This window comes from Salmo salar, chromosome 03, assembly GCF_965601325.2.
Source record: "Salmo salar chromosome 03, fSalSal1, whole genome shotgun sequence".
Taxonomy (NCBI): Eukaryota; Metazoa; Chordata; class Actinopteri; order Salmoniformes; family Salmonidae; genus Salmo; species Salmo salar.
In genome coordinates, this window is record NC_138293.1 from 85214824 (window position 1) to 85227569 (window position 12746).

Here is a 12746-nt window from a genome sequence, read left to right on the forward strand (position 1 = left end):
TATGAAATAACACACGGAATCATGTAGTAACCAAAAAATATATATTTTAGACTTTAGATTCTTCAAAGTAACCACCCTTTGCCTTGATGGCAGCTTTGCACACTCTTGGCATTGTCTCAACCAGCTTCATGGGGTAGTCACCTGGAATGCTTTTCCAACCATCTTGAAGGAGTTCCCACATACACTGAGCACTTGTTGGCTGATTTTCCTTAACTCTGCGGTCCAACTCATCCCAAACCATCTCAATTGGGTTGAGGTCGGGTGATTGTGGAGGCCAGGTCATCTGATGCAGAACTTCATCTCTCTCCTTCTTGTTCAAATAGACCTTACACAGCCTGAAGGTGTGTTTTGGGTCATTGTACTGTTGAAAAACAAATGATAGTCCCATTAAGCGCAAACCAGTTGGGATGGCGTATCGCTGCAGAATGCTGTGGTAGCCATGTTGGTTAAGTGTGCCTTGAATTCTAAATAAATCACTGACAGTGTCACAAGCAAAGCACACCCACACCATCACACCTCCTCCATGCTTCACGGTGAGAACCACACATGCGGAGATCATCTGCTCACTTACTCTGCATCTCACAAAGACATGGCGGTCGGAACCAGAAATCTCAAATTTGGACTCATCAGACCAAAGGATTTCCACCGGTCTAATTTCCATTGCTCATGTTTCTTGGCCCAAGCAAGTCTCTTCTTCTTATTGGTGTCCTTTAGTAGTGGTTTCGTTGCAGCAATTCAACCATGAAGGCCTAATTCAAGCAGTCTCCTCTGAACAGTTGAAGTTTACTTGAACGCTGTGAAGCATTTTTTGGGCTGCATTTGGAGGTGCAGTTAATTGCAGATTTCTGGAATCTCTAATAAACTTATCCTCTGCAGCAGAGGTGAATCTGGGTCTTCCTTTGCTGTGGCGGTCCTCATGAGAGCCAGTTTCATCACAGCGCTTGATGGTTTTTGCGACTGCACTTGAAGAAACTTTTAAAGTTCTTGACGTTTTCCGGGTTGACTGACCTTCATGGCTTAAAGTAATGATGGGCTGTTGTTTCTCTTTGTTTATTTCAGCTGTTCCATAATATGGACTTGGTATTTTACCAAATAGGGGTATCTTCTGTATACCAACCCTACCTTGTCACAACACAACTTATTGGCTCAAACGCATTAAGAAGGAAATAAATTCTTACCGGGAAATAAAATCTCCTTACCGGAAAGCAAAACATTTCCCTGTTAGTCGTCGCATCCCACACTCTTAACAGATGCTGCCAATACCGATTATGTTACTTGCATCCGTCCATGAAAGATTACTCTCCCATTTACTTTCTGTTTCTATCTCACGCTAAACTGGGTTACAAAAAGTAAATCACATCACTTTTGGGATCCTGGTTGAGTCTCTTGATTTTCAGCTTCTCTGGCGCTAGCACAAACTGGCTAGCACGGATATACTGTACACTGATTTTACAAAACATTAAAAACACCTGCTCTTTCCATGACAAAGACAGACCAGGTGAATCCAGCTAAAAGCTATCATTCCTTATTAATCTCACTTGTTAAATCAACTTCAATCAATGTAGATGAAGGGGAGGAGACAGGTTAAAGAAGGATTTTTAAGCCTTGAGACAATTGAGACCTGGATTGTGTATGTGTGCCATTCAGAGGGTGAATCGGTAAGACAAACGATTGCCTTTGAACGGGGTATGATAATAGGTGCCAGGCGCACCGGTTTGTGTCAAGAACTGCAACGCTGCTGGGTTTTTCACACTCAACAGTTTCCCGTGTGTATCAAGAATGGTCCACCACCCAATGGACATCCAGCCAACTTGAACAACTGTGGAAAGCATTGGAGTCAACATGGCCAGCAACCCTGTGAAGCACTTTCGACACCTTGTAGAGTCCATGCCCCGACAAATTGAGGCTGTTCTGAGGGCAAAAGAGACCGGGTGCAACTCAATATTAGGAAGGTGTTCCTAATATTTGGCATACTCAGTGTAGGGTGACAGTACAAAAGCGGCTATTCTTAAATGTTATTTTTTAAAGTAGCTTACTGGTGCTATCACTTTATTCATTAATTTCTCGCATGATTCTTCTGACTGTCGAACTCCTTCTGAGAGGCATCGTTCAAAAGTCTCATAAGCCTCATAAATAGTTTGACCAATGGACTTGATCTCATCCTTGAGCCTCTGTTCCAGAACCTGGCACACCTCTTCTTTGCTGTCTGTCTGAAATCCAAACTCAACATAATCAATATAATACACTGATTCACATGTAAGGAGTATGTTAACTTGCTGTAAGTACAATACCATGTCGCTGCTTTTGGCTCCTTCTATCAGAGACAGGATCCCATAAGCTCCAGAAACATAACCTGAAGTCTTTGTGCGACGATCATTGAGATTTCTGAGAAATTCCTGAAGTTTGGGTATTTCTGCAACATCAATTCAAAACAAGATATTTATTTCTACCTTTGGTTGGTGTCAGTGTTCTTTGATGCTCTTATTGATCCTGGATTCAATTCTTGATCATTTCATTTTCCTATTTCTGTTTGAGTTTGATTAACTGAATTATTGATTATGGGCATAATCCTAGTTATGCATGCAGAATTTAAATTAGGAATCAGCGCTTAGTAGTGGTCAAAAGAGCAGAATGTTATTTTTCCGAGAAGATGAGTCTCCTTAGAATATAGTGAAATGTTTCAGAGGATATGAGGATAGCTTAGCATGCTGTATGTATACACATTACCCACAATATTTGAGAAAACACAACAACCTGCATTATTGAGTATCATATGGTCCAGGTTACACTTGTAATTGTTATTGATTAAGACATATTACATGTTTACATTTTCCAGATACGACAGGTCATATTCAAACATGCATGCTGCTTAGATGAAGTTTGTTGCTATGTAAAGTAATTAACAACACTAATAGTCTAAAAAAATGCATAGGCATAAAAATAGGGGACACAATTCTCTCTATGTTGTAGAATCAATAAACACGTTCAGTTATCGTACCTGTCTCTTCTTGTTGCAAATGCTTTTCCTTTTGGTATTCCTTGGAACTCACAGTAAACACCTGAAGGAAATCCTTTCCCCCACTGAAGTGTTTCTGAAAGGTGTTTATTAGACAATGACAGCCAATTAAATCATGTCCACACACTAAGATTTTGCAAGCTCAAAAAATCTATATTCATTATGCTCATGCAAGCAGTTGTGCTTCAACCATTTTTTTAAATAATTAAATACATTTTGAAGATTTTGATATGACTGATAAATACCAGATTAGAACAACTTTCTTACCTTATCATAATTACAAATAAGTACCTATTACTCATTTTTTTGTTTTGTATATTAGACAACACAAATGTCTAATGAAAAGCTTTAGTGTACAATGTAATCTTGCTTTCATTTAATTCCATGAAGTTCCTAAATCTTCACCACTACAAGATACAGTATGAGCATGTTGACAAGTCACAGAAGATTCCTTTACGTCAGTTGTGCCTTACCTTAACTTCTTTTTGTTTGTTGAATTTGTCCCTCACTTGCCTCTTGGTTGTTTCATTTCTTCTCAAAATACAGGTACGTGCATCAGCCTTTTGATTCTCCTCAATGTCGTCTGTCTTGGTGCAGATGAAACTGATGCTTCGACATTCTCCACCAGGTCCAAAGAGGCTAACGGTGCTGTCTAAGATCTCCCATGATTCCTTTTCTGAAGTTGCTCTTGCAATGTCGCTTACAATCCACACAGCAGAGCAGTTTCCAACAAACTGAAGAAGTGTAACATTAACTTAAAACATTCCAACAGTAAAGGTATAATATACACAATATATTATTCATAGCATACATAGGCCTACATAATATGTTTAATCAATTGAACATAAATATAAATAAACTCAAATACATAGATATAGCCAGACATTTGGCCCTGTACCTATGATGTTAATCTAACATCAACCAAATTAGAAGTTGTATGTATACAATTCTAAATAGAATATTGAACCATTAGTAATAAGAATTGTAAATAATTACCGATTTCCACATCTCATCTCTGCTCTTGTTGCAGTCTCCATTGCCTGGAAGATCAACCAGCACAACATCCTCCAGCAGGTCTTTGGAGTTTGGCACCTTGATGGTTATACACTTCACAAGCGGCCAATACTGTCTTTTAAATGTATCACTCTGTGTGTCACTCCGTGTGTAACAAGTTATCGTTTCAGAGAGTTTTTCTGCCTGCAATTGTAATAAAGTATCATTACATGCATTGGTGAAAAAACGAAGTTATTTTCTCCAAACGAACACTTTGACAAAGATCAAAGAGCCTAAAAGATGTAGTTCCATATTTTCCTGCAATCGCTTACAAAAGGGAATTTGTTGTGGCAAACTTCTTGCAAGTTTGTAGCAAATTTGCTGCAAACTACATAGTGGGCCACAAAATGTTGCCAGAAGTTTGCAAATGTTTGCCGCTAGCTAGCTGGCTGGCGCTTAGCTAGCTAACGTTAGCTATCCTATTTTTTCACAATTAATGTGATAGCTAGCTAGCTAACTAATGATATGCCTAAACATTTATATTTTCTGGTGAATACATTTCTGTCTTTTGACACTAGCATATTGTCATGCATATTGGTATTACTGTTCACTAGCATGTTAGCTAGCACAACAGCTAAGGTAGCAAAAATATGAGCTGACTTGACATCAAAGCAAGACTTCACTTTTGCAGATGCATACCCTTCCCCTACCCGTGGTGTTGGAGGATTCATTAACACCCTGGAAAAATGCTTTTGGTGCACTCACTCATAACACGTTTTCTGAGTGATAAATTAGTTTATCATCTTCAAGCTTGTTACAGGCTTTGGTTTTTCCATTTATGTTTTGAGGTTGGGCTTTAGCACATTAGCACGTAGGGCACACCAGTTGGTGTCACCTCGTTAGTCAGTATGTGTTACACCTGTGCTGGTTGCCATCTCTTTAGTGGGAAGGTGTTTCAGCTGTGCTTGCCCAGGTGCTATTTACGAGTGCCTGGCCCAGTGTTCTAGTTGTCAACACCTGTAGTTGGCGCTCCCTATTTGATTTATAGAAAAAATATTCCTTTGTCTGATTCCGTTTTGGGTTGCATCCTGTCTTTGTTTGGTGTGGGTTTTTCTTTTGTTTGCCTCTTCTTTGGCAAATATAGTGGGCGCTCATGGTGGGTGTATTTTGGGTTCCAGTTGTTATTGCTAGTCAACTTTCAGTGGACAACCCCATGAGTGTCTTGCAGAACCCCTCCTACAACCCCACCTGTTTCGTTTTGGTTGTTGGTCAGTGAGTCTTTGTTAGTTCCCCCTTCTGTTTGAGTGCCATTTTTTGTTTTCTTGCTGGGGACAAGCTCAATAACGTAAGCAAATGTATGTATTCTCATAAATGTAGCCCAAACATTCATTCTTTGTAATAATTAAGTATTTCATTGCTTTAAACTAGTAACTAGCGCATCTTGGTCATGTGGTGTTCCTTCTCTCTTTCTAGAAGCAGTCAGTTACAATGCAAATAGACAGATTGAGGCATTCAATAAAACTGAGGACAGATAAATATGTGTACACCAGGTCAAGGCTTCTTGCATGCATAGCGTTGATATGAAGTTAATTACATTTTTGCAAAAGTAATATGACTTGCCATATTAGGCATAACTCAATTTTATGTTGCTTTTCTTCAACCCAAGACTTACTTTTTTAAATGTAATCTTTATTTAACTAGCCAAGTCAGTTAAGAACAAATTCTTATTTACAGTGATGGCCTACACCGGCCAAACACGGACTACGCTAGGCCAATTGTGCACTGCCCTATGCAACTCCCAATCACGGCCGATTGTGATACAGCCTGGAATCGAACCAGGGTGTCCGTAGTGACGCCTCGAGCTCTAATTCAGTGCCTTAGACCGCTGCACCCCTCAGGAGCATTTACAGTGCTTTCTGAAAGTATTCAGATCCCTTGACTTTTTCCACATTTTGTTTTGTTACAGCCTTACTCTAAAATGTATCAAATATTTTTTTTTCATTAATCTACACACAATACCCCATAATGACAAAGCAAAAAAATGTTTTTTAAATGTTTGCAAATGTGTATATAAAATAAATGGCACAGTTACATAAGTATTCAGATCCTTTACTCAGTACTTTGTTGAAAAACCTTTGGCAGCGATTAAAGCCTCGAGTCTTCTTGGGTATGACACTACAAGCTTTGCACACCTGTATTTGGGAAGTTTCTCCCATTCTTCTCTGCAGATCCTCTCAAACTCTGTCAGGTTGGATGGGGAGCATCGTTGCACAGCTATTTTCAGGTCTCTCCAGAGATGTTTGATCGGGTTCAAGTCCGGGCTCTGGCTGGGCCACTCAAGGACATTCAGAGATTTGTCACAAATCCACTCCTGCGTTGTCTGTCTTGGCTGTGTGCTTAGGGTCATTGTCCTGTTGGAAGGTGAACTTTCTGAGGTGAACCAGTCTGAGGTCCTGGGCGCTCGTAGAGCAGGTTTTCATCAAGGATATCTCTGTACTTTGCTTCGTTCATCTTTCCCTTGATCCTGACTAGTCTCCCAGTCCCTGCCGATGAAAAACATCCCCACAGCATGTTTCTGCCACCACCATGCTTTACCGTAGGGATGGTGCCAGGTTCCCTCCAGATGTGACGCTTGGCATTCAGGCCAAAGAGTTCAATCTTGGTTTCATCAGACCAAAGATTCTTGTTTCTCATGGTAAGAGTCCTTTAGGTGCCTTCTGGCTGTGAAGTTCATTTTACTGAGGATGGCTTCCGTCTTTCCACTCTACCATAAAGGCCTGATTGGTGGAGTGCTGCAAAGATGGTTGTCCTTCTGGAAAGTTCTCCCATCTCCACAGAGGATCTCTGGAGCTGCCACTGTGTTCTTGGAGACCTTCAATGCTGCAGACATTTGTTGGTACCCTTCCCCAGATCTGTGCCTCGACACAATCCTGTCTTGGAGCTTTACGGACAATTCCTTCAACCTCATGGCTTGGTTTTTGCTCTGACATGCACTGTCAACTGTGGGACCTTATATAGACAGATGTGTGCCTTTCCAAATCATGTAAAATCATATTGAATCTACCACAGGTGGACTTCAATCAAGTTGTAGAAACATCTCAAGGATCATCAATGGAAACAGGATGCACCTGAGCTCAATTTCGAGTCTTATAGCAAAGGGTCTGAATACTTATGTAAATAAGGTATCCGTTTATTCTTAATACATTTGCACAAATTTCGAAACTTATTTTTGCTTTGTCATTATGGGGTATTGTGTGTAGATTGAGGGATTTAAAAAAAATGGAATTTTAGACTAAGGTAACGTAACAAAATGTGGTACAAGTCAAGGGGTCTGAATACTTTCCAAATGCACTGTACACCTGAGTCAGGAAGAAGAGAACTAGTAAACTGTCTTAGTGACGAATATTGTGTACTGTGGCTCTCTAGGAACAGTTGGCCACACATTAAAATATAGTAGTTTTTAGTAGACCTAAAGCCACGGTTTAATCTAGATACATTGTTTGTTAATATAGCATTTATACAAGGCAGAAAAATAGTTTCCTTGCTGAAAAATATATAGAATGCCAGTTTCAGTGAGAAGCATTGCAACATCAAGGCAACTTTGTAACAGCTGACCCAGTTTTTTTCAAAACCTGGCCATTAGCCGCTGAGCCTACCTTTTAAGATGCCAAAATATTAAATGTTTGCAGTATCTTCATTTTGTTTTGTGTTTTCTGATTGTTTTAGTGCATGCATTCAACAAGGTTTGGACTAAGGACTTCCACAGTTCTCCAAAGTTCACTCAAAAAGGCAATCGTTCTGAACTGGGTTTGATTTAGTTTTGTTATTTTCATTAATGAAATGTTGTTAATTATCTTTTAAACTTCCATTGGTTGAAAGCTATTGCTCAGTTGTCACTTGGCTCATGTACATTAATGTATTTGCCCTTTTAAACATATATAAGATCAACATCCCCTTAGAGTTCAAATTTCAAGTTGGCTCATGTACATTCGTGTATTTGCCCTTTTAAACATCCTAAGATCAACATCCCCTTAGTGTTCAAATTTCTCTCATTTAGATGTTGTAGCAACTGTACATAAAAATACATATTAAAACAATTTATTTGCGAAATATCCAGTCTTTGCTCTTATTAATTTTATCTGTTAAGACATTGCATACATGTTTAGTACATTTAGCAATTTTAGTATGTTTGGTTTAGTTTTCTGTGAGAAGCAACTTCATTTAAAGTTAAATGTGATTTGGTTTACGTAGATAAAACATTTCAATTTTAACACACAGTAACCAAAAACCTGATCTAATTTCATATTTATACTGTGTTTGCGGCAAACAGTTGATTTTTTTTCTTTCCCACAAGCTTCCCAGAATTGTTTCTGCAAATTTGCAGCAGTAGTTTGCCACAACTAATTTGCATGTGAAAATATGCGCTTGCTGCAAATTTCTTCTGTTTGCCAGAAGCCAGCTTTTTTTGTTAAGGGAATAAATACATTATTTAATATAATTTGCAATCAGATGTGGTTATCTTCCTAAAATTATTTTTTTTAACAATGATTTTCACCAAAGCACACAATCTTCACAGAAGTGAACTAGCATGACAGTAACTTACTGTGTCACATAGAAATATTTTCTTGACTGATAAACGAAACTCTGGAATTTTTCTGAAGTGCTTCCTGTCCATTAGTTCTTCTAAGGTTGCCCCACGTCCATCTTTTCCATACAAAGATGATATCTTTTCATCATCGTCATCGTCATCATCCCTTTCATGGTCTTCATCATTTCCATCCTTGTAAGATCTGTCTCTTAAGATGGACAATAGCTCCTCTTTCCATTCCTAATAAAAATGTAAAACCATTACAAATGTGTAATGCACACTCTCTTCATTTGAAGCCAAGTCCTGTGTTACGAAACCACCAAGCCACCCAAATGGTGACCAACACATAGTATACAAATAGGAAACAAAAGGCAGTGCGCAAAACTAAAGATTTACACACAAGAAACTTAGGATGGCCCTTAGAGGCTACAGTCCAGCATCACAGCAATCTGACTAATTATGACCCACACCTCAAACTCACTCGCAGTTTACTACTGCTGTTACTAAAATTACTGCTCTGCTATTAGGCCTTTTACTACTACTACTGCCTACTGTCACTATTACACTATGGCAACTAAACCACAACTATTTATAATAGTCACAACTAGGCTGTCTCCACATCAATTCCATTCCCCTCCCGCAGAGGTTAAAACCTGTTGGGGATAGGGGGCAGTATTTGCACGGCCGGATAAAAAAACGTACCCGATTTAATCTGGTTACTACTCCTGCCCAGTAACTAGAATATGCATATAATTGTTTGATTTGGATAGAAAACACCCTAAAGTTTCTAAAACTGTTTGAATGGTGTCTGTGAGTATAACAGAACTCATTTGGCAGGCCAAAACCTGAGAAGATTGCAAACAGGAAGCGCCCTCTCTGACCATTTCTTGGCCTTCTTTGTCATCTCTATCCAAAACAGAGGATCTCTGCTGTAACGTGACACTTTCTAAGGCTCCCATAGGCTCTCAGAAGGTGCCAGAACGTTGAATGATGACTCTGCAGTTACTGGCTGAAAAACAGAAACTTCCGGTGAATTTACTAAATTACTCACGATAAACGTTCACAAAAAACATAACAATTATTTTAAGAATTATAGATACAGAACTCCTTTATGCAATCGCTATGTCCGATTTTAAAATAGCTTTTCGGTGAAAGCACATTTTGCAATATTCTGAGTAGATAGCCCGGCCATCATGGCTAGCTATTTTGACACCCACCAAGTTTGGCACTCACCAAACTCAGATTTACTATAAGAAAAATTGGATTACCTTTGCTGTTCTTCGTCAGAATGCACTCCCAGGACTTCTACTTCAACAACAAATGTTGGTTTGGTTCCAAATAATCCATAGTTATATCCAAATAGCTGCGTTTGTTCTTGCGTTCAAGACACTATCCGAAGGGTGACGCGCCGGCGCATATCGTGACAAAAAAATTAAAAATATTTCATTACCGTACTTCGTCAAACGCTGTTTAACCTGTTGGGTCTAGGGGGCAGCATTTGCACGTCTGGATAAAAAAAATGTACCCGATTTAATCTGGTTACTAATCCTACCCAGTAACTAGAATATGCATATACTTATTATATATGGATAGAAAACACTCTAAAGTTTCCAAAACTGTTTGAATGGTGTCTGTGAGTATAACAGAACTCATTTGGCAGGCAAAACCCTGAGACATTTTCTGACAGGAAGTGGATACCTGATGTGTTGTATTGACTTTAAACCTATCCCATTGAAAAACACAGGGGTTTAGGAATATTTTGGCACTTCCTATTGCTTCCACTAGATGTCACCAGCCTTTACAAAGTGTTTTGAGTCTTCTGGAGGGAGATCTGACCGAACAAGAGCCATGGAACGATGATGGCCCATTAGACACCTTGCGCGCGAGTTCATGTTGGGTACCCTCGTTCCAATACGTTATAAAAGAGTATGCATTCGTCCACCTTGAATATTATTCATGTTCTGGTTAAAAAAGGCCCTAATGATTTATGCTATACAACGTTTGACATGTTTGAACGAACGGAAATATATTTTTTCCCCTCGTTCATGACGAGAAGTCCGGCTGGCTTACATCATGTGCTAACGAGACGGAGATTTTTGGACATAAATGATGAGCTTTTTTGAACAAAACTACATTCGTTATGGACCTGTGATACCTGGAAGTGACATCTGATGAAGAGAATCAAAGGTAATGGATTATTTACATAGTATTTTCGATTTTAGATCTCCCCAACATGACGTCTAGTCTGTATCGCAACGCGTATTTTTCTGGGCGCAGTGCTCAGATTATTGCAAAGTGTGATTTCCCAGTAAGGTTATTTTTAAATCTGGCAAGTTGATTGCGTTCAAGAGATGTAAATCTATAATTCTTTAAATGACAATATAATATTTTACCAATGTTTTCTAATTTTAATTATTTAATTTGTTACGCTGACTTGACTGCCGGTTATTGGAGGGAAACGATTTCCTCAACATCAATGCCATAGTAAAACGCTGTTTTTGGATATAAATATGAACTTGATAGAACTAAAAATGCATGCATTGTCTAACATAATGTCCTAGGAGTGTCATCTGATGGAGATTGTAAAAGGTTAGTGCATCATTTTAGCTGGTTTTATGGTTTTGGTGACCCTGTCTTTGACTTGACAAAACATTACACACAACTCTTGTAAATGTACTGTCCTAACATACTCTAAATTTATGCTTTCGCCGTAAAACCTTTTTGAAATCGTAAAACGTGGTTAGATTAAGGAGATGTTTATCTTTCAAATGGTGTAACATAGTTGTATTTTTGAAAAATTTGAATTTTGACATTTATTTGGATTCAAATTTGCCGCTCTTGAAATGCACCTGCTGTTGATGGAGTGCACCACGGGTGGCACGCTAGCGTCCCACCTAGCCCCAAGAGGTTAAAATCTATTTTTATGCGATTTTTCTCGTAAAATAGCGATAATATTCTGACCGGGCGACGTTGTTTTCGTTCAAAGAATGAAAATGTAAAATGGACTCTTCACGTGCACGCGCGCGCCCGTTTCATTGTTCTCAGATCGACCACTATCCAAATGCGCTACTGTTTTTCAGCCAGGGACTGCAGAGTCATCATTCAACGTTCTGGCGCCTTCTGAGAGCCTATGGGAGTCTTAGAAAATGTCACGTTGCAGCAGAGATCCTCTATTTTCCATAAAGAGGCTATAGAAGGCCAAGAAATGGTCAGAGAGGGCACTTCCTGTGTGCAATCTTCTCAGGTTTTGGCCTGCCATATGAGTTCTGTTATACTCACAGACACCATTCAAACCGTTTTAGAAACTTTAGGGTGTTTTCTATCCAGATCATACAATTATATGCATATTCTAGTTTCTGGGCAGGAGTAATAACCAGATTAAATCGGGTACGTTTTTTATCCGGCCGTGAAAATACTGCCCCCTATCCTAAACAGGTTAAATATCTTTTATGTGCAACCTGGAATTGAAATTTAAAAGGACGAGTGCACATAGCAAGAAAACGCCCCTCAAATCTGTGCCGTTTGCCTGCAATGTTAGGCTACCTTGTATCGATGTTTCTTTTATCGTTGCTTCTTCTTTTAAATTAATGCAAGGTGTCAATTGGGTCAATGACAGACCTCGATTCAGATCTTAGTTTTAGTTACCTTGATATGTTTCAAAGAAGCCTTTCATTAATTGTACTATTCCTCATGACACCACTTTCAAAACATTGTGAGATTAGGATATAAACAGATGAAACAGATACTATTACCTCCTCTGTCATGAACTCAATCTCTGCGATGTACTTCGAGTCTGTCATATTGGCCTCCACCTGAATCATGACCGAGGTGCATGCCCCTTGGTTTCCAGAGGGCAGCAATTTTGTCTCACCCAAGATGGTGTTAATCAAGAAGCTCTTACCAGCTCCAGTCTTCCCAAAAACACCCACTATCTCTTTTTTGTCTTTCTCCAGCGTTTGGATTTTACCTCTGTTAGAAATGAAAGACGAAAACAAGTAAAGCAATTTAGTGGCCTGTACGCATCCCTCCACATTTAAAAATGCATACCTGGAGCCTCCCGAGTGGCACAGCGGTCTAAGGTACTACATCGCAGTGCTAGCTGCGTTACTACAGATCCTGGTTCGATCCCAGGCTGTGTCGCAGCCGGCT

At 39.3% G+C, this 12746-nt stretch overlaps 1 protein-coding gene across 6 annotated transcripts in view; it reads right to left on the reverse strand.

Annotated features, from left to right (window-relative positions):
- Nucleotides 1-12746, reverse strand: part of LOC106601847 (nuclear GTPase SLIP-GC) — a 47891-nt gene that overhangs the window by 21508 nt on the left and 13637 nt on the right. For 5 of the 6 annotated variants that reach the window (XR_014391707.1, XM_082972848.1, XM_082972846.1 and 2 more), the window contains 7 exons: nucleotides 12350-12566; nucleotides 8613-8837; nucleotides 4013-4213; nucleotides 3490-3750; nucleotides 2999-3092; nucleotides 2292-2413; nucleotides 2037-2210 (listed from right to left, as the gene is read on the reverse strand). Coding sequence is in view for 5 of the 6 variants with exons in the window: in XM_082972848.1 (XP_082828974.1) it covers nucleotides 2037-2210; nucleotides 2292-2413; nucleotides 2999-3092; nucleotides 3490-3750; nucleotides 4013-4213; nucleotides 8613-8837; nucleotides 12350-12566 (1294 nt within the window). In the remaining variant the exon portion in view is untranslated. The remainder of the gene's footprint in view (nucleotides 1-2036; nucleotides 2211-2291; nucleotides 2414-2998; nucleotides 3093-3489; nucleotides 3751-4012; nucleotides 4214-8612; nucleotides 8838-12349; nucleotides 12567-12746) is intronic. The other variant, XM_045715625.2, reaches the window with a different exon arrangement.